At 40.9% G+C, this 22,193-nt stretch overlaps 1 protein-coding gene across 1 annotated transcript; it reads left to right on the forward strand.

Moving 5' to 3' along the window:
• The first annotated feature begins 22 nt into the window (after positions 1-22).
• On the forward strand, positions 23-21,965 carry CFAP57 (cilia and flagella associated protein 57). Its single transcript, XM_051625186.1, has 22 exons — positions 23-179; positions 253-569; positions 2,017-2,297; positions 2,483-2,666; positions 3,651-3,803; positions 4,854-4,993; positions 5,676-5,841; positions 6,208-6,321; positions 6,817-7,029; positions 7,470-7,643; positions 8,736-8,897; positions 9,349-9,504; positions 11,557-11,650; positions 12,537-12,727; positions 13,724-13,897; positions 14,052-14,210; positions 14,626-14,769; positions 15,934-16,050; positions 17,003-17,137; positions 17,221-17,364; positions 21,172-21,298; positions 21,587-21,965. Exons 1-22 carry the CDS (start codon positions 23-25, stop codon positions 21,796-21,798), a joined length of 3,714 nt encoding a protein of 1,237 aa, XP_051481146.1. The 3' UTR covers positions 21,799-21,965.
• The last annotated feature ends 228 nt before the right edge of the window (positions 21,966-22,193 follow it).

Below are 22,193 nucleotides of genomic sequence, written 5' to 3' on the forward strand. Positions count from 1 at the left end.
CCGTGGCGACGCTGGCGGCGTCATGGCGGCGGTGGCGGCGGAGCCCGCGGCCGTGTTCGGCTGCCGGCCGGGGGTCGCCGGCGGCCTCTGCTTCTTGGAAGACCAGGTGGTGCTGCACGCGGCGGGGGCGGGCTGCCTCCAGCTCCACCTCCAGCAGAAGTGGCACAAGTTCATCCCAGGTGGCCCCGACCCCGGCCCCGGCCCCGGCCCCGGGCCGATCCCTCCCGCCCTGACCCCCCTTCCTCCCCGCAGGCGCCAGGAGGAGCCGAGGCGTGCAGGCGCTGGCCGTCAGCCCCAGCCGGCGGTACCTGGCCGTCTCGGAGGCGGTGGCGGAGAAGCCGCTCCTGACGGTGTTCGAGCTGTCCCCGGTGCCGGCGCGGCGGCGGAGGATGCCGGAGGCCGCGCAGCTGCCGGCGCGGCAGGCGGTGGCCCTGGCCTTCTCCCCCGACAGCCAGTACCTGGCGGCCGCCACGGCGCCCCCCGAGGGGCACCTCGCCCTCTGGCTCTGGGAGAAGCAGCAGCTGATGGCCGCGCTCCGTGTCGAGGCCCCGGGCAGCGGCGTCTGCCAGGTAAGGGCAGCGGCCCCGGGGGCTGCGGGCCCGGCGCCCCCGCCGCGGGGCCTGCCGGCGTGCGGGGCTGCACGCGCTGCCTGCGGGCCCGCCCCGCGCCGGCGGCGCTGCGGCTCGTCTCCCGCATCCCGACACCCTGCTGCGCCAGCGGCTGGCTCTTCGGGAGTCTGTCGGACTATTTCGAAAAGGTGGATAAAGGGATCTGACGTTAGATCACAGGTGCTGGTGCCAGGTAGCGCCCCAGCCCAGTCTGCAGGGTATGTGCACTGGTGTGTGTCCTGTGGCCATGTGGCTTCTGTCCAGGGCATGAAAGGAAGGCGGGGGCTCCACACTGCAGATTTTGTGTTGTTTCAGTGGCCTTTCTTGCCATGCACTCTTTGCCTTCCCCAGCAGTAGGACACAGAAATAAATTATTTTTTTCCTTGCTCCATAATAGACATTTTCATGTCCTTATCTCTTATGTCACGAGTTCTATGGTGTGGGGCCAGAACAACCAGCCAGTGAGTGTGTAACGTGTCCCTGCAGAAACACTCATTGAATATATTGCCTCTGCTCAGCAGGCATAACACACATCTTGGAAGCTCTCGGCATGCTCCTGCACCTTTTTCTTCTTGCAGTCTGTTCAATGTTCATACCAGAGGATTAGCCCAGGAAGGGTGGCTGTGAGCAGGCTGATGGCACTCATACAATTCCTGCATCCTGCTTTGGATGCCCTTTTTCAGAATCTTTCTTGCTAAGAAGCTTTCAGTGCATGGGTTGGTCACACCCCAGCTGCCCTTTTTTTCTGCAGTTCAGCTACAAGCAGATATTGAGTGGACTACTGACTTCATGAGCTTAGTTCCTAAAGAGAGGAGAGTGACTATAAAGACAAGTGCTGTCTAAAGTTTCATTGAGCATGAAAAAAGAGATCTAACTACCCCTGCTATCATTCGTGTTGGGTATTGAGATGGCTGTTCCACTGTTTTCACCCATAAACACCTAATTATGTGAATTAATATGTCAAATTGGTAAGGTTTGCCTGAAATAAAGAAATAAAGAGTTTATTCCTGTCCTTTGAAAATGAATGGTCCCACTTTTCAGGTTGATTGCTGCCTGAAAAACTTGCTAATCAGCAGCAGAGACGTAGTGCTGCCTTTAGTCCTTGAATCCTGAAGGGCAGAGACTCCTTCTTTGGTATTGAATGGCCATTCAGATAGCATCTTAGCTTAATGGACTTAATGTATTTGTAGCATTGTGTAAAATTGATATACACAGTTTTGAAAGGGGGGAAACTGCAATATGTAGTTAAGATGGTTATTTCTTAGCCTCTTCTGTGTTCCTGTATGTTTCTATGAACCTTCTTCCTTTGTTTGTTTTCCTGTGTCTGGTACTGAAACTCATCAGAATAGGCATAATATTTGCTTGTGAACATCGTTGTGGAAGATAATTCCTCTCTTTTGTTCCTTAGGTGAGCTTTAGTCCTCAAGACAATGCACAGCTTTGTATCACAGGAAATGGCTTTTTCAAACTTCTTAAGTACAGCGAAGGAAATTTGAAGCAGACAAATTTACGAAGGGAAGAGCCACAAAACTACTTGTGCCATGCCTGGCTGTCTGAGGAGGAACTTATATGTGGCACTGACACAGGCAAACTCACCTGGTTTAAAACTGGGCAGCTGCACTTGGAGATAAGTGTAGAGTACAAAAAAGCACCCAGGGAACTGGAAGATGCGACAGAAGAACATGAGAGGTAAACCTTTGTCAAATACTATTCTTAATAGTTTAAAGCTTGTGCATGCAGATTCATTGCAGGCCACTCACTTATAGCCTTCTTGTCTAGTTTATAAATAGATAATAATATTTTTATTGCTATTGATAAACATTTTTGCTTTGTCCTTCTTTATTCTTAAGTCTTCATGCATTTCCTGATTGCAGTTCTTCTAATGTTTCTTGTGGAGTAGCCTCTGAAGATAATGGTTCACAACAGGATTCTTTGCCTCAAGTATCTGCAATTGCAGTCTATTCCAAGGGCTTTGCGTGTTCATCTAACCCAGGAGTTGTTCTTCTCTTTGAGAAAACCAAGGAAATGGAAGTCTACCAGGAGAGTCAAGAAATATGGGTAGGGAAAAAAAGCTTTCCCAAGCAATTATGCAGCAGAAGCCTTAAGCTTTTTTCTTTTCTTTTTTTGGGGGGTGGTTTGTGCTTCTGATTCAGTCATTAGTAATAATTTTCAGCACATCTCTAAATTACATTGTAAGCTTTAGCTAACTGTCCTGGTGATAACAAAACAAAAGGAGCTGGCAGAGGTTACACTGAAAGTCAGTGACAGATGTTCTTTTGCAAGGTAGCTCTGCGTGTTTCCACATGTGAAATGTGCTTTGAGACTACTAAACTTCAGGAATTTTAGTAGTTTAAGGAACTTGTATTTATGGAGACTTTTTGGATCAAAGAAGTACTCTACATCAGTTTTGAAGAACTATGCTGCTGTGTTTTTTTCCAAGACAAAACTTTTCTCCCCTCAGACGTTTATGAGAGTTGTCATGAGACTTGTGCACTCTAAAGTAGTCTGGTAAGATTTCTAACTGTTCCATAATGAGCTGTGTGCATTGACTTTCTGCAGTCTTTGGATAAGAACATTTAACACTGATGATCCAGTCAAGTCTTCATGCTCTGGGCCTAACAGGTCAGATCTTCCCCATGCAGACTTCCCCATAAGACTGTTATCAGCCTGAATGCTAAGAACTGCTGTTCTGAGATCACAAATTTCAGGCAGTTTTTATTCTTACACTTGCTGGGTTTTTTTCCCCTCGATGTTTTTTCTGGTACCATTTCCATTTTTGTTTAATGCAATACTTAAGAATACTGCTGAAATGCCCTCTGATACTTTTCTTCAGCTGTAGATGGATCTCATGCTGTATATTCAGTTTTGTTATCTTGTCCTCTATTCCCTGCCTTGCAGTAGTTATGTACTGTCTTCAAGTTGTCCTGTTGAGGTTATATATATGCTTATTAGAGTAACATGGCAGCAAAAGTGTGTGTGTGTGCGTGCCTACTACTAAACACAGAGACCTGTAATATCCCATGGGATGCATTTCTTGTGTAGCTTCCTCAGGACCTGTACAGCAGTGACCCAAAGCAGTCAGGCAGACAGAACATTTTGTATATATGCTTCAGCCCCTCTGAGGAAACAATGGTCGTTAACACAAATGCAAATCAACTTTACATGTTTAATATGCTCTCTGCTGATCTGAGGAAGGTGAGTGCAATCTTATCACATTCCACAGCCATCATGTCCAGTAAGGGGTGTATTGTAATGGTGTCTTTTTCTATGATGCATTCTCATAAACTCCATTAAATAGCACCCAAACCCTTACAGCTAATGATAGGAAGCTTTCCGTGCTTCTCCAAGAGCTGTATTTCAGTAGCCCCTCATTCAAGCATCCCTCCCTAATGTTATGCAGCAGAACGGTAGAGGACACTGTTTAGACTCTTTAAGGGTTTGTGTGTCACTGTTGAACCACTGAAGTTTAATAGAGAGATCTAACTGTAGTAGTTTATGCTCCACTGTAATATATGGAAACTTTAATGCAACAGTAAAGCCAGAACAGCCATGGGAATCTTACATTACTCTAAAGTAAGTTGTTGAAGTCTTAGTTAGAAATTAAGCCTCTTTGTGAAAGACAAACCCAATGGAAGACATTCCCTACTCTGAAGGAATATAATAATAACAAGACAAAAGAGAAATGCTTTATTATGAAATAGACTTGCATGGAGATAAATACCTGAGTACAGCTGTATGGAAAGACCTTTACAGGAAGGGGCTTTGTAGTTACAGCTCCTCTTTCTGCATGCAGTCTAAAGTTTTACTGGTGCTTCACTTCCAGCATGTAATAGCTAAACCTTAAGTTAATGTTAAGTTGCTTATCAGTCAGGGCTTGATTATTTTTAAATATATGTCTGACCAGAAGGTCTTAACTGAATTCTTGCAGGTGCAGTTTCATTTAATTATCTGACCTGCATTTCTTTAGATACGTACAATTATGTCCTGCTCTCATTAGTGTATGAGAATTATGGAGCTTACATCTTCCCTGTGTCACTTCTCTTGATAATTAATTATAAAGTTAGAACTATTCTAACGTTGTTATGTTTTTAACACTGTTATGTTCAGACTGGTGCAGTGAAAGGATTAAGTACTTTCCTTTAATCTCTTTGATTAGTGTATGCAAAGAGCTATGATGGATTTCTTATCTGACTTACTTCTTGCAGCAAAATATTTGTAGTTTTTTATGTTCTCATTGCTTCTCAGGAGAAGGCAGCTTATTTTACCTATCTGAATTTCCCAGTGCATTCTGCTTCAATCACTGGTCTGGACATCTGTATTTGGAAACCCATTCTTGCTACTTGTTCCCTGGATAAATCTGTCCGCATCTGGAATTACAAGACAAAGTAAATAGTTCTTTGTGTTTGTTATTTTATTACCTCTTGCTTTGTTGTATATTGTATTTAGCAGGCAGCAGCAGCAATCTCATACAAGTGAGAATGTTGCTCTGGTAAAATTCTTGTGTGGTGTGGGATGTACATGGTCTTACTGAAATGATTTGGGGAAAGTGAATATGCAGTGCCTTTGAAACTAGTGCCAAAAGACTCCAGAGCCTTTCCTATTAAGCCATTTTTGTGCCAGACTTCTCATGTGATTTGGAAAAAAAAACGTTCAGGAATGTTTCATTCAGGTTTGTCTTAAGATCCTGTTGTCCCATCTCATGCTCTGTAGCCACAGCAAAATGACTCCAACTTTTAAGGTTCTATGGAGAGTGAGGGGGAGAAAAACAAATCTCAGAAGAGATGTTTGTGTAGGTTTCTTCACATTTGCTTTCTTTATTATACTACAGTAAATAAGGGTTTGGTCTTGCACCTTCTACACCTTCTCTGTGAAACAGGAAGTTCAGATTTCCCTCTGTTTCCTGTAAAGTCTGTGTGATCATCCCTTTGCTGAATGACAACACCTTTTCTCAAGGACAAGACAGTCAGATTGTAGCTGCAGGTGTCCTTGCTGGGCCAGATAATGTCCAGTCAAGCGTGCCTAGGGAGTTTGCACCATGCCATACTGCACAGTGGTTTTCTCTTTCAGCACTTTGGAGCTGTATAAGGAATACCGGGAGGAAGCACACACAGTAGCACTTCACCCCACTGGCCTTTTCTGTTTGGTTGGGTTTACTGACAAGCTGCGATTTATAAGTCTGCTGTATGAGCACCTGCATGTTTCCAAGGAGATTGCTGTGAGGAACTGTAGAGAGGTAAGGAGTGATGCAGAAATGAAGTTGAGAAGTTAGAGGAATCAGAATGGTGAAGAACATTATGTAAGATAGAAACCTCTCCAGTAGCTCCTAGTAGGTTTTAGGATATCAAAGCACAGAGAAAAGGATTCCAACTACTGGAAATTAGTCTGGGTAACTGTGGACCTGGGAAGCAGCAGAAGGGGTAGTTTGCTCAGAAATACTCAAGGACTGAATTTTACAAGGGAAAGCACCAATTAAGAAAGTAGTAAGAGACTATGTCATGGAGTTTTCTTTTTGTGTAACATTCTGATTAATTGGAATTCAATACATCAGTTTTTTTATCCACTGCATCTACAGTAATGGGTGGTTATGTTCTTTTTCTAGTGCTCATTCAGTAACAGAGGCCATCTTTTTGCTGCAGTTAATGGAAATGTGATTCAAATTTATTCCAGTATCACCTTTGAGACTATTAATAACCTGAAAGGACATAGTGGGAAGGTTAGTAAAAAAATTATTTATGATACAACTCATCAAATTATGAACTAGTTGGTAAGATACATTTTGAAAATGTTAAATACAATTTTGGATCAGAAATGGGCCCAAAAATTAAAAATAGAAGTACAAAAATCAAATTTCTTTGGTCCAACATATGCATGTACTAGATACATCTGAAGAGTCTACCCTTAAACTGAAGGTGAATGATTGGCAGGCAGCTGAACCAGGAAAAATATCCCAGTAATAAATTACAAAAATACAATGTAGTACTTACTATTGAAATGAGCTTTTTCCTAACAGTATGTTCATAAAGTAGTTCTTACTTGTTATACTTTTTAAAAATGCTAAAATGGAATAATTTGAGAAACATCTAGGGGGGTTTTAAGTAAGACTTAGAAATATGATTACATATTGTCATTGATTTACTAGTAAAATGACTCCAGACAGGATGTCTATAACTTGTACCTCAGTTTCCTTGGTGTGTTTTGCTTTTGCCAGATACGTGCAGTTAAATGGAGCTTAGATGATGCTACAGTTGTCTCCTGTGACACACAAGGTGCTGTGTATGAGTGGGATGTGTTGACAGGTGAAAGGAAGTCAGAGTGTGTGCTCAAGTCCTGTATCTACAGCAGCATTGCCCTGTCTTCTGATGCCAACATCATCTTTGCTGTTGGATCTGACCAAACTCTCAAAGAAATTTCAGACTCTTTGGTGAGCTAACAAGCACTCTGGGATTTTGCTAAGTTTCATAGCTTGGATTTATCTAGAAGTCTTCTAATTCAGCTAACAAACTAACCTGGCAATATCGTATCAACTGTTCTGCTGCAGCACAAGCGTATCGTGCCCACCACTTTTGGCTACGTGCTGGTTTTTTTTGTCCAGAAAAGTAGTAAATTGTATGTCATAGCCATTACATCTTTCAGAAGTGATCAACTTGTGGAACTGGGCTTGAAATGTTAAGAATGCATATCTATAAAGCTTAATGCTAATTATTGTTCATGTTTTTACTCCTACAGGCATGTAGGGTTTTTTAACTGCATTATTTGGTGCAGGCAGAGGCATGACAATTGCTCATGCAATAAGTAATCAAAACGTGTTGGGAAACTGAAGGTGATGTGAGAGGTTTGTGTGGTTTGGTGTTTTTTTTTTAGATCCAGCTTGAAGTGCCTGCTTTTGGTGCTGTTTATACTGCAATAGCTATTTCTCATTCTGGGCAGATGGTATTTGTTGGTACATCTCAGGGGACAATTCGAGCTATGAAATACCCATTACCTTTGACGAAGGATTTCAACGAGTATCAGGCCCATGCAGGTGCTGTTACAAAGGTAATGTGAAATACTTGCTTTTCCTTGTGTTACCAGCTGCACATGTCTCCTTTAGTGCTGATTCTTCATCCCATTTCATAGCATAATATGTTAAAACTAAGGTTGAGGATGCCATAATTAATATTGCAGCATTCATAGAAGTCCTGTTTTTAGAAATAGATGTCCCTGAATTAGCTGCTGTTGGCTAAAAAATGGCTTGCAGCAAACTATGGAACATGGCATATCCCTGATGGAGAGCTTGGATACAACTTCTTCTGGAAAGAGGAAGATAAAGTTACATAGACTTGAAAACCTCCTGTGAGAACGGAAGGAAGAATGAGATAAATGTATTAAGCAACTTGCTGCCTGAGTAAGGAGCAGAAGAGACTGCACTGCTGGCCTGCTAGCCAGAGTGTAATTCTGAAAGGCTGATGAGCAGCATCTGAAAGTTGGGGATATGGTGAGCAGGGCCTTCAACCACTGAACATTTCAGTGCACTTTCTCCAGGGAGCCTCATGTTCTGTCTTGTTAAAACTCTTCGCAATTTGAGCGTTTTAAGTATCACAGCCAGATACAGCACCTTGATTTAGAGCTGCACAGCCCAGCATTAGGCTATGAACTTCAGTTCTTGGAACTCTAATTCTACCTTGCTTGTAAGCTGTGTCAGCTCCCAGGTACTCTATGCCAGGCCATGCAGTCAGAGGGGATCTGGAGAAGGTGACAGCAGCTATTGCTAGATGGTTCTTGGTGAGGTTATTTGCAGATTCAAAAGACAACATTTAGCTATCTGTTCCTCAAACAATTTCTTGAAGAAGAAAGCTAAAGACCTTTAGAATTATCATATAAATTGCCTGTCTGTGCTATTACTGTCTCAAAGTTCTTTTCTGTTCCAGGTTTTCAAAAATCTTCCTACAGTTTTGAGAGCAGAAACAGATCCAGTGTCTTCACATGTTCTTCTTTTCTTTTCCTTCTCCTGTTGTCTGGACCAGGGTGGACTGCTGGAGCAGAGGACATAGGCAAAATCGGAGTAGGGAGAAAAATTTGGTATAAAATCAAACTGTGTCTCCATTTTTCTTTATCTCTACTATTATTTTGTTGTTTCTTCCTTCCAAGATGTTCATAACAAATGATGACCTGTTTCTGCTGACTGCCTCAGAGGATGGCTGTATATTTATCTGGAAAGTCCATGATAAACGAGATGGGATACTGGAATGTGAAAAGGAAGCTGAATATGCTGAGGAAGTGCTGATCCTGAGATCAGATATAGAAGAGAAGGTAGGAGGAGCAACTTATGAACATGAACCATAGGATTCTTAGTGTACAGCTTATGAATGACATTTACATGATGTTTGTGACTGGCTGTTCCTATACGTCCTTCTGTTTAAGAGGGCTTGCATGGCTTTTGTCATAAAAAGAGGTTCCAGCAGGTAGCTGCAGCTGCTCATTAACATGCAAAATGCATTGTGTGAACAGTGAGTGTGGAGCAAAGTTTTGACTTTTCTCTAATATTTTACCCAATCTATGGTTTGAAGTAAGGAAGTTATATCTTGTATGATAACAAGAGAACCTTATCCTGTAACTTCTTCTTGGTCTGCCTGGCTGAAAATTCTCTGCAAAGACTGTATTTCATAATATGTGCATGTTAAGAAAACTTCCTTAACAAGCTGCTGTTGATGGTAAGTAATCTCTCTGTTTATAAACTGTCTTCTCATCCATGTCCTAACAGAGTCAGACAATACTAGACCTGCAAACTCATGTGAAAGAGCTACAGACAGAAAGTTATTACCAGCTACATCTCAAGGATGTGTACTGTGATGAAAAAACAAAAGAATTAGAAGACAAATTCACTCGGGAAATAGACTCCCTTAAAACAAAACATCAGGTATGATTCATATTGCAGAACCAAATACCAAGAAATCTTTCACTGAAGAGCTGAATTCAGGCTTGCATTATATATGTATGGATGCCATAAAGCTTCTGAAAAAATTAAGCATTCTTTTCTATTATAGTGGGAATGCCATTTCTTGGTATTTTTAAAGCATGAAGCTGCCTTTGAGCCAAGTCTCTTGTAAGTACAAGGGGATGCAAGAGTTCTTCTAGGTAGCCTAAAAGTATCTTCACATAAAACATGCTGCCTGAGACCAGTGATCTGTAAGCTCTGTCACCCCTGAGTAGTAAAGGGACCATGCCTTAAAAATTCTGTCATATATAAGGCTGCAGCTGCTGCAGGATCCAATTATTATTCTTCTTAATGCCACCTTCTTTGTGGCCTGGCTGCTTAGGTTTTTTAAGAATGTCTGCTGAGGTGTCTTGTATGCTTTTTGGAAAACAGAAATAAAATATATTCCCTGGATTTCTTCTGTTCATGTGTTTATTGATGTCTCTGTGGTCATAAAGGAGGACTTCCCTGAAAGGCAAAAGCCATGATAATTCTTCCCAGCATCTTGTTTATCTGCATCTGTTAATTCTATTCTGTCCATCCATCTGCTGCACATGCCAGATTTCTGGCCTGTAATTTGCTGTATTTCTGGACCCTTTTTAGAGTTAGAAAGCAAGTGATCCAGTAGCAATTTCTCTGGTAGTAAGATGGGTTGAAGTGAGAGCTTAAATTTCACATTATTCAGTTCTGTCAACCTCATGTTCTTTTTTGGGCTTTTGGATGACTCTTATCCTGTCCTGGTGATTTGTTACTGCTTATTTTGTTGAGTTGTACATAGTCCTTGCAAGCAGTATTTCAATTTGACGCCACATAAAAAAGGATTCCAGTATGAAAGCCTGCCAAGTTACTTACTAGTTTTATTATTTTATGATCTGGCCATTTTCAAGTGCCCCTTTTATACCTTTCTTGTCTTTTGACCCTACAAATATTCTGGCAGGTTTCTGATTACTTTTTTTTTAAAGTTTAATTATTATTTTTTATGTTCTCTTCAAGTAGTTTCACAGACTCTTTGACTTTTCTTATTGTGGTTTTTTGCGTTTAAATAACCTGAGTTTAACCTTTCTGTTTTTCCTTCAAACAAGAAAGCCATTTCACTTCTTATAAATTCCTCTACCTGTGTTTTATCTGTGCTGGTTTTCTTCTGCAGTTCTTCAGGTCTTTTCATAGCTGGCACTGGGCTATAGAGTTAAAATAAGGTCAGATAAACTGAAACATCTTTAGGCTTGTTGATTATAGGCTTGCAAGGGAGTGCCTGTCAAGGTGAATAAAAGTTTTCTAGTCAGGCAAGTTGTACATCCTGTCTGACTATCAGTGTTAAGATTTAAGTGAATGACAGATATGGACAAGCTTGGGGCTAACCCTTCCAGTACTTGTGTCCACCAGGCAAATGGAGTATTTCTGCTTGTTATGAGAAGAAAGTGAAAAAATTTTAGCTGTGGTGCAATGCCCAACTTTTCTGGGAAATTTCTCACCAGAAAATTTTTCATTTTCTTGTCCTAGTTCTTTCTGCTTGTTTAGAAGATTAAATCATTTGTAGGGGTAGCTGGGCATTCAGACCTCCCTTTCCTTAAGTATATGTCATTTTGTGCACGTCAGTGTTTTAGGACCTCAAAGTTGCTTCTAGTGAGACAGGAAGCAGTTTATCTGGACAACAATTTGTGGAACTGCAAATTCTCCTCAAGCAGGCACTCACAAAGAAGTGGAGGCTTTTGTAGCTCACAAACTTTCCTTGTTAGATTAGGATTATGGAGTACCTTGTATTATAGTAACTCCATTTTGCTAGCTTTCTATAGTTATGTACCTTGTCCTAACAGACTAATCTCTGGAAAAACTTGGCTTAGTGGCACACGGCATCTGAACTTTGGTGAGACTTCAAAAATAAGTTCTGTTCTGTATGTGTTCCCCAACGTGGGAAAGAGCACAAAATATTTGGACACTGCTTTGCCTAGTTTCAAATAAAAATGTATTTTTCTTAATTTATTTTTTTTCCCCCAGATTTTACTGGCAGAGAAAGAAAAACAGGAGCTACACCACCAGGTTCAACTGTCTGAGCTGATGAATACACAGGCCAGGGAGGTGCAACATCTAGGTTAGCCTATAACAAGTGTTTGCAGCTAGAATCTGGAGGAAGTGCATTAGATTCATAGGAAGCCATGTGACAGGGAGGGATCACTGCAGTAGAAGCACAAGGAAAAATGCATGTGTGTCCTACAGGTATTGCAGGCCAGACGTTTGTCTAAGCTGCACCATACACATGACCACAATGAGAAGATGCACATGAGCACTGTGTCTTGGATGGTTGGTTTTTGAGATTAGTAATTTCTTCATTTATCTTATAGCTCACTGTGCAAGAATAGTGAATTCCTACGGTTCAGCAAGTAGGCTAATGTACAATGCACACAACATGGATCCCAGACTTGTAATCTAGATAAAAGCAAAAATACTGGAAATTAGTACCACAAAAACAAGTCCATCCATAAATGAGTCCATTGCCTAACCATATTCTGTATCAGTTATAGTTGTACAGCTCTGTCATGGTTGTCATCTCAAGGGAGTGCCTAAATTAGCTGTTATTAATTTGCTGTAATGGCAGAGTAGGAGATTTTGGTGAATGTTTTAGACTCGTTCAAGCTGGAGCAGAACTACATTCTGTCCCAATGCAGCAAGCAGGGATACAGTAGAATATTTGGAGACACAGCAGAGAAAGGTGAATGACAGCTTTGGAACAGGCATTGTTAGCAAAGTGTTAAGTAAAAGAGCAGGAAACTCAAGCAGTGGTTTTCTGATATAAAATTTGTGTGGACACAGAGTCTAAAACCCCTGATGAAAAAAGCAATGAAGTGCTTCTTAGAATAACTTACTGCAACCAGCTGCAAAAAAGGCAGTAGAGAGTAAGACATTGATGACTGTGGATGGTTTGGACACATCTCACTTTTCTATCAGTTTTATCTGTTCCATATGTTTCCTGTTACCAGAATCTGACAGTAATGAGAAACTTTTAATGGAAAATAAGAAATACCAGGAGCTGCAAGAGAAATCCCAGAGGATGCAGGAGGATTATGAGAAAACATTGCACAATTTGGAAGAAAGCAAAAGCAAGGCTGTGGAGGAGCTAACAGAATATTATGAGAGAATAGTTAATGAGAAATCTCTTCAGCTGGAAGAGGTAGGAAACTTGATTTGCAGCTTGAACTATTGACTAAATTTATCTCCAACTGTGATAAAATGTTTCCTAGGACAAGAAAGGTTGTCTCCCTCCATGCAAATCCTAATCTGCCTGTAACCTTCAGGAAATATGTAGACAGGCAGAATAGTAATGAGGAAAACCCAGCCGAGTTACCAACTTTTCTGAGCTTCATACCTTGAGTCAGTAACATGCTAAGACTAACATTCTTGGGCATTCTCAGCTTCACCTCTTTATCTCCTAGATCCAAGAATGCCTGTTTTTTAATGTGGGTTAGATGATACATTTACTGTAGTTGAAGAAAGCAAGATTCAGTCACCTTGTTCTAGTGAAGAGATAACATTTCTAAAATGGTGAATTCCATTCCAGAGTCTCTGAGGTTCTTGCCTGCATAACTTGGGGGGACAAAGAGGAATACCCTGAGCACTTAGAAATTCACATTGAGGTCAAAGACTTGGCTTGACAAAGGACAGCCAGATAACTGATGCTTTTATATCTAAACTCAATAAATGCTATCAACGTTACTATTTGCTTCTCTGTGTTGCAATGGCAACTTGGAAGAATGTGAGGAATGAATATGAGAAGAGAGGCATACAGACTGCTGCAGACCTGAGTGGTTATTGGTCCTAATGCATCAGAAACAGCAGTTTTAGAAGATCTACTCAAGTGTTAACTCATGTTTGCATTTGCTGCGGCCAGAACAATTTTGCTGATGCTAGTATTTGGGCCAGTTTCCTAAGCATCCAAACCTTAAGAAGAATATTAAAAAAAAAAAGAATAGTATTTTGTTTTTCTTACAGTTTTTAAAGTTACCTTAATCCCCTAATAAGATGTTATCTAAAATTATATTGCTGCAGCTGAAGAGTCCACTAAATACAGATCCTTCTAGGAGAAGCATAGTTACAAATAAAGTATTCTCCTGTTCTTTATTGGTCTCTTACTGTTGTCTTCTGGAATCTTTGCTTTCCTTAACTGTAGGCACAAGAGGAGATGAGGCAGCAGCTTCAAGCACATGAAGAAATTAAGAAACAAATTGAAGAAGATGAAGACCAAGAAATCCTGGAAATCAAAATCAAGTATGAGAGACGGCTCTTGGAAGAGAAGGAATCAAACATACAACTGAAAGGAGAAATAGGAGTCATGAATAAAAGGGTATTTCTTATTCTCTGATCTCTTACTCCGTGGTAGGATTAGACCTGCATTCGGAGACCTATAGCCAAGGACTGTCTACAGTGTATCTTACAGAGTAGGATGGCTAAGTGGTGCACAGCCTTTGGAAACTGTTCTTACTTGTTTGCCTCTCTAGTTGAACAGCCTACAGAAGGAGCTCAAGGAGCGAAACAGGGACATTGAGGATATGAAACTGGAACAGCAGAAGCTCCAAGGCATCATCAAGTCACTGGAGAAGGACATCTTGGCACTGAAGACAGATATTCAAAAGGGAACCGACACTATCCAAGACAAGGTGAAAAACTGGGCAGTTGGCTGATATCAAATTCACCCTCCCTTAATTTAATGCAGATTTTTTTTTAATAGTATTGTGTTGTGATAAAATCACATGACTGAACATTCAGTTTTAACTAAAAGAATTTGCGGTCTTTAGTTTGGGATTTTATTTTTTTCCTGACATTCTAAGCCTTTCTTGGGGAGCTCAAGTTGAGGTTGTTGGGTTTCTTGCCCCTTGTTCTGCCATCTGCAGTTGGCTCTCTGCATTCTTGGCCCCTTCCCTTCCCACCACTCTATGTAAATGTACAGCTGAAGTCCACTCTTCCACTAGATCTGTGACTTCTGGTTTCACCTCAACCATATTTGTGCCTTGTCCCAGGGATCTGTTTGAGAGTGCTGTGTCTGATTTAGATCTCTGTACCTACTTTTCCCAGGAGAAGAACATACATGACCTAAAAAAGAAAAATCAGGAGCTGGAAAAGTTCAAGTTCATACGGGAACACAAAATAGAGGAGTTTAAGAAGCAAGTAGAGTCACAGGAAAGTTATATCAAAGGAATGAAGGAGCAGATCTGTGAGGTGAGTAACACTCTCATTTGGCCCCTGCTAATAAGCCCTTTGTCTGAACACAAAGATGACCCAGCAAGTCTCATGGAGGACTCCACCCTGTTTGTTCCTTGACTTCTTTCAAGGGTATACAGCACTGATTCAATATCTTTACAGCTAATAAAAATATTTGCATACAATAGCTGCTGTTTAATTTTCTATCACATGCTACCAGGGATTGACACAGTTATTTAAGCTCCTTTTCCAGTATTTCATTCTAAACTCTGAACAATATAAATTTTGCTTAAAAATAGATCTTGTCCTTATGTTCTTGCCCTCCACGTACCCTGCAGAGTTTGCAAGACACTGCCTTTACTGATCTGGAGAAAGAGGAAGTAAACATCTTCTCTCCTGCAGATTTATGCAAAGATAATTCTGTTTATGTGTTAGGTACATGGACAAATTCCTGATCATCAGATGACCCGTGAAAAATTTCCATGTATTCATACTTAACTTGCAGCAAATTCATAAAGACAACTTGTTCATGGTAGAAACTCACTGTAATCTCTCCACAGATATACCTTTAGCTCACTCAAATTAGGACTGTGGTGACATAACTAATCAGTGACCCATTAGTTTTCATGTCTGTTTATTCAGAACAAAAACCTTTTAAATAAAATGCAAACTAATGAACAATTTGTATGGATGTCAGAATATCATGATAAAAGCCCTATTTGCTATTCTGGACACCATCATATGCCAGTAAATGCTGGCTTATGCCCTAATTGCTTTTCTCCCTATGTTCTACATATGTAGGCACAGCTTTTCAATGCATTTATTTCTTTTCAGTATCAGGTTCTTCTTTCCAGTAATGACTGTTGATTTCCATCTCATTTTTTCATCTCATCTATTTTTTTTTAAGATGGAACAGTAAAGCTCCAGTTTAGCTCAAAGAAATGAAGGGGCATCACATCACTTAAATACCTGTAACTGAAAAGGGAGTTGAATATCCATTTTTATGTTTTCTGTATATTCTGACAGAGGGCAGTGTTGTTCCAAAATTGACTGCTTTCATGTTGTAATTAAATCTGAAGGGGGATCTACTCACTCAAGCCTGTATTTCTACTCTCTGGCTTTCCTGTTATGTTTTTTCCAGTCTCCTTTTAGTCCTGATTTCCTCCACTTGCTTCCTTTCAGATGGACAAGGAGCTGGGACAGTTCCACGAGGAGAGCACACAGTTGAAGCTGAACATCACACAACTGCAACAGAAACTAAAGGCAACTGATCGTGAGATGTACAGAGAGAGGCAGAAGGTATGGTGTGCAACCACTGTGCAGGTCCTACATATTGAAATTTGTGGGTAGAGAGCACTATAGAAGCATTAACCTGAGCAAAGAGGTACTTTAGGGATGCTGTGGCCAAAGACAAGAGTTTCTCTGGTCAGTGGGGACAAATGCAGAAAACTTCCAAGCCTGCAGCCAGGTTAGCTTCTTGATATTTTAAAAATCCAAGGCTTTATGTGTAATTTTGTTCAATCAACACACGTTCCCCTGGGTTTAACAGTGACTGCTCTTTCCTGCCCTAACTTGAAATCTGGGAACACTTGGCCTAAACAGGAGCAAGCATGTAGGCTGCCACCTACAATGATACGTAGGCATTAGTAGGATGAAATGAAGGGTGAGCTTATTAATGGAGGAGACAACAACCCCTTCTGTTTGACAGCAAGCACGTCAGATGTGGGGGAGGAAAAGGGACTGCAAGTGAAGGTGAAGGAGCTGAGCAGGCAGTGCAGGACTGTGGAAGCAAGTAAAGGGGCCTGGTAGACACCAAGTAAAAGTGAGAAGTCAATCTTAACGTGAAATCAAGTTGTGCATGTGTCTAATATGAGTTTTGTCCCTTGCCTTCTCTCATTAATTTTTTGCATGTTGTTTCTAAATAAGAATGTATGTGGTTTGGGGAAGGGCAGCAGGGTATATAGCATTCCGGAAAATAAAGCACTGGTTTTCAGATGGCACTGGCATGCTGGCACTTACAATACCTAAAGGAAGTAATCTTTGATTAATATTACTGCTAAAACTTATCACCACTATTTGATAGGCAGTGCTCACATGCCCAACAGTTTTTTTAATGGCATATTTTTAAAAAACTTAAGTGGAAGTGAGGTATATGAGAGCTTTCACCCATTCTACTAGACTTTCTAGAAAACTGCATGTGATCAAGTGCTTTGATGAGCCAAATAAGAATGTACCTACATCATTCTTGCAGAAGCAAGATATGGAAACTCTCATCACACGATTTAAAACAGATCTTCATAATTGTGTGGGCTTCATTCAGGATTCAAAAAAAATGAAGAATGGAATCCGTGAGCTTTACACTAAGTATGTGCAACAATCAGACACGGTGAGTCAGGGCCTTTGCCTCCTCCTTGCAGATAAATTTATCTGGTAGTGTAATTAGTGAGGCAACATACTGTGCCCCCTCAGGTGGAGACTGAAGTGGTAGACACAGATTTGCAGCAGGAGCACACAAGACAGCAAGAGTATCTTGAGAGGAATGTGGCAGCTTTAAAAAAGAAGTTGGCGAAGGATCAGCAAATCCAAAGAGCTGCCTTCTTGCGTGTCATGCAGGTAATCAGCCTTTTCCTTGTGCTATGGGGAGGGAAGAAGGAGACAGCTGAACAAAAAGACTTCAGTAGCCTCACTGCTTTCTCAGGACTTTGAAAGAGTTCTGGTTTGCTTCCTAGGTTTTTCAAGTGGTTCCACTGAAGGATGATATTCATTGAGCTACTAAGTTCTATGATTTTCTGGACAAAAAGTACAAGATCTCTCAAGTCAGAAATTGCTGCTGTATTATGGGTACTTTGTTTCTCTCCCACTCCTTAATGTGAAAGGAGACAGGCAACTTCGGCTGCCCGGATATTTTTGAAACAATTAATGTACTTATTTTTTATTTCAAACAGAATGTGCAGCTACCAGCATTGTCCATTTACACCGGTCTGAATGGCAACCTGTGCTTGCTGTGTGGTGGTGTTTAGGAAGTAACTTTGGAGGAGGAAAAGAAAAAAGAAAAAAAATGTACTTTCTTTGGACACACAGTCCCACACCTACTGACCTGAATTCAGAGGAACTTTCTGAATTTTTGAGGAAGTTCAGAAACACATGAGGACTATGCCTAATTCATACCAAGATCTCTTGGTCAGAATCTTTGTTCCTTGCAAGAATCCAAAGATCCAATTTGTTTTCTACTGGAATGAGAGGATCTAAGGTCCCCCAGCAAACATCCTGGGAGGACAGCTCTTTTTCAGCCTCTTCTTACCATGATCTCCTTCTGCTCAGTCAGCATTTCCTTTTCCCCTCACTAGCCCTTTCTTCATTTTTACTTTATTATGCTTCCTCAGGATCATTAGACCTCAGTCACCTCCTACATCATCTGGTGTTTGCTGTTTATTCATACTGCTCCTTCAGGCCCAGTCAGCAGCCATCTTCTTCCCTGGCCCTGTTTTAACGGGTTTTTTTTTACTCTTTCTGTGAGTTAGATGTTTCCTTTTGCACAAAAGCAGGTGGCCTCAGAAAATAACCTGAAGAATTTCCTTGCTGAAATAGGGTGACAGATGGTGCTCATAATGATAACACTTGATGTCTTGGATCAGTAAGCCTAACATGAAATGGTGATTAAAACTGAATTAATAAAACATCTGGAGGATGAAGATATCAAAGAAACAGACTGGTTTCTTCAAAGAAAAAACAGTTCTCTGAAGTCTAGTAGATTAATAAGACTTTACATCCAGCAGGAATTATCATGGTCTTCCAGGCTTCTCAAGAGGCTTTTAAGACTAGCTTAGGCAAACTTCTGTCAGGCCTTGCTTTGAAAAAGTAAATGACATCTTGACGGCCTTCTAGCTCTGTATTTCTATTATTCTTCAGTTGTGCTTACATTTTGAAAGCTGTGCATTCCTCTTTGAGTGACTATTCATAGATACATTCCACTAGCAACTGCTGCAACAGATGATTAGAAGTGTCAAAATAATTTTAATTATTCTTACCAATAGGCAAGTTGCTTATTGTTAGACTGTTTGTTTTTCCTCCAGCCTTCTGTATTTCTCATGGCTTCTTTGGTCACTTGGCTACATAGAAACAGACATACTGAATAATCTGGCAGTAACACTGCTTGAGCTGAAACATGTATATGATAATCTTTTCTAGATATCCTACCTGACTCTGACAATCAGCACCCCAGGGACTTCCTAGGCTGCAGATTGAATCCAGACATCATATGCAATTGTGTCTGGTGGCCTCATCCTTCGTGCATGTCTCCAGCCTCTTTTCTGAAACTATTGGTACTTTGCCACAGCATCCTGTGACAATGAGTTTTACAATGGACATTTATTTTAATTCTTTACATGACCATTTCGTGGCAGTGCAAGCTTTCTGTCAGAATGCAAAGATTAAATAAAAGCTAATGTCTCTGGATAGCATCTTTCTGTAGAAAAATATTAGCAGTGTTGACCAGCAGCCTTTTAGCACCTAGCACACCAACCCAGACATTTCTACATAGTCCAGGTTGCCTCATACAGGATACTATGTATTATGTCATTTAATAGACCAAAAGCAAGATCTTCAGTTGATATCAGCATTCATCCACTTGGACAGAACTTAAAAAGATGTTTGTGACCGAAGTACACCTAACAGAACTAGTGTGACATAACCCTGAAAGGAAATCTCCTAGCCTGATTCTTGAAGTCATCCTCCTCATGTATTGTTTTCAGGACCAAGCTCTGAGATAAATGTGTAGTAGTCAAATTGCATTTGTGTTTAAAGACTTGAATTAAACAAGTCAAAGTCAACAAAATGTGGTTTCAAAGCAGGCTGCATAAGCTCACCAAATAGTGCTGCATTTAGAGTCCAGCACAACCACTGCAAGTACAGCTGTTCTTGCCCAACAATTTCAGACCTACAATCTGCCTCCAGTCAGTGACTTTTAGCTGAGGGGAAACTAGAGCACAACTGGTGTACTTCTTGCAGTGTGAAGGACTGAGAATCTTGCTACATGGATGCACCTGAGTTATTGCTGCAAACTGGAACTCCGTGAGTGCATCTGTATACAGGCAGTTGCACTAAGCGTTGTACTTTGTTACTAACCAGTTTTCAGTTGTCTGTTTCTGCTACATTGACTCGTCTGGCAGCGTTACTTTACAGGTGTACTTTGAAGAATGGAATCATATGCCTTACATAAATCTCTTATGGCAACATAATTATCTTTATCAACCAAAGTTATCATTAAAAAAAAATATCAATATCTGAATACACCCTTTTCGTAGGAAAATGTCATTATCATTCTTATCTCCTCTTCTTTTACTGGGTTTTCTGTTCCTTGGAACTGGTATTATGAGAGGTACTCAAATCATGCCTTTTGACTGTTTATCTTTTTAAAATATTGCCAGTTGTGATGAAGATCCAGGGGTTGGAATGGTGCTGTGTTATAAAACTTCTAAAATAACACCACAGGTAGATGAAATTACTACTATTCTTGTTTCAAATATGATGGCAACTTTTTAATATTTGCATTAGCTGTTGATGTGATAAGGTATTTCATTGTCTTCATAAGAGGCAAATATACAAAACCACTCCTCCTGAATTCAGACAAGAAATATTTAATTAATGGTGCCCCTGTTTCTGAATCATGAGCAACAGTTTTATCATCCTTGTCTAGTATTAAACCATACTGATCTTGCTGGAGTCTTTGAACCTGTTGAAACACGGGGTAAAGTACATTCTCTTGTGCTGTCACGAGTACTTCAGCAAGGTGCTTTGTGGTAGACTATTAAAAAAATCAGAGGATTGAGCTTTTATGGGTTGAAAACTGACTGAAAAAAGAACAAAAGATTGATACATGGCCAGCTTCTCCTCATAACAGCATGTTAGTGGTAGGTATATCAAGTCTCCTTATGCTTTATATTGGGAAGTTACATCTGTCAGAACTAATGGAGAGGGCTTGGAAGAATTGCAAGGAGATAAAGAAGTGAACAGACACACAACGGCAAGTGAAAAGCAAAATAACTCTCTGGAGGGAGAAATGGGAATTCTTCACATTAATTCTGAATTAATTGGGTCAATCAAGGAAGAGACCTGAGCTTCCCTGTGGCAAGGAAGATGATGCCTCAGAGAGCAGCTGCAGCCAGAAAAGTGAAACAAATATTAACTACTTGAGCTGATGTGGTTGGAATACAGTCGTGTTTGCTATCAAATCTACTGTGGCCTTATCTGAAACATTGTGTGCTGTACTGATTGCCCTAGCTCAAAATAATGTACAGTATCTTCTGCTTGTGATACTGATTCTGTACGGTCCTGTATCCTTGCCAAGGATGTGAAGATAACATACTGCTGAGCCAGATAGTACCTGTGCTTTTCCTCATAGGGTATATTGGGTTTTTGCAGGAAAATGTGAGTCTGATTAAGGAAATCAATGACCTGCGGCAAGAACTGAAGGAGGCCCACGGCCAGATACATGACCTCAGGTCAAGACTCAAATTAACCAAGAAAAAGCAAGTAATTAAAGATTCAGGTGAATAGTGCCTCTTGTATGTTTTCTACATAGTTCATACTCTTTCCAGAAGCCCTTTTTGTCCTTGGTGAACGATTCTGTTCCTGTCTCCATATCGTGTAGCTTGTCTGCCTGATGGTACCTATTATATTGTAACGTTACCTGTGAAAGCTGCTAAACACTGCAGACTCTTACCATTTAGCTCTACTCCTTCACCCCTGATAGAAATCTCTCCTTGCTCATGCCAAAGAACTCTGCAAGTTGGACCTTCCTTTACTCTGCTCTATCCTCCCTGATTTTCTCTTCCAGCTCCCCCCAGTGAACTGCTGTCCAGCCCAGCTGTCCTGAGGTTGAATGCAGGGAAGGAATGTGAGAATATCATAGCAAAGCAGAGGCTAGAAATTCAACGCCTGCGAGACCAAATCCAGGAGAAGGAGCAAGTCCTTGCAGTTCAGCCTCTCTTAGATGGAAGTCTTCCTCAGATTAATCTGGAAGAAAGCCACGAGACTCAGCAACAGTGACCTGGTTCAAGGATGCCTCACATTATTATATTCTCCTGGCAAGATCTGAAATGCAACAGCATAGATTAGACTTCCTAGACTATCCTATATTCTTCGACTACAAGCATTTACGAAGCACTCACTGCTCTGAACACAAGGCACCATCAGCCCCTTCTACTTTCCTGGAATCTGCCCTTTTACTGAGGTCTAGGAGCCAAGAGAAAAAGTAAATAAACTTCTGTTAGTGCAAGAGTGGTCCTTGTGCCTTCATGCCAGGGCAGGTAGACACACCTTTCTCTTGAAAAATAGCATGTCTTAGTTCAGAAGAGCTGGTCAAAATCTGTAAGCATTTTCTGCTAGAATTCTAAGTTGGTGTCATTGTGCTGCAAAAATCAACAGCAGCCTTTTATTTTCCA

Source organism: Apus apus, chromosome 7, assembly GCF_020740795.1.
Source record: "Apus apus isolate bApuApu2 chromosome 7, bApuApu2.pri.cur, whole genome shotgun sequence".
Classification (NCBI taxonomy): domain Eukaryota; kingdom Metazoa; phylum Chordata; class Aves; order Apodiformes; family Apodidae; genus Apus; species Apus apus.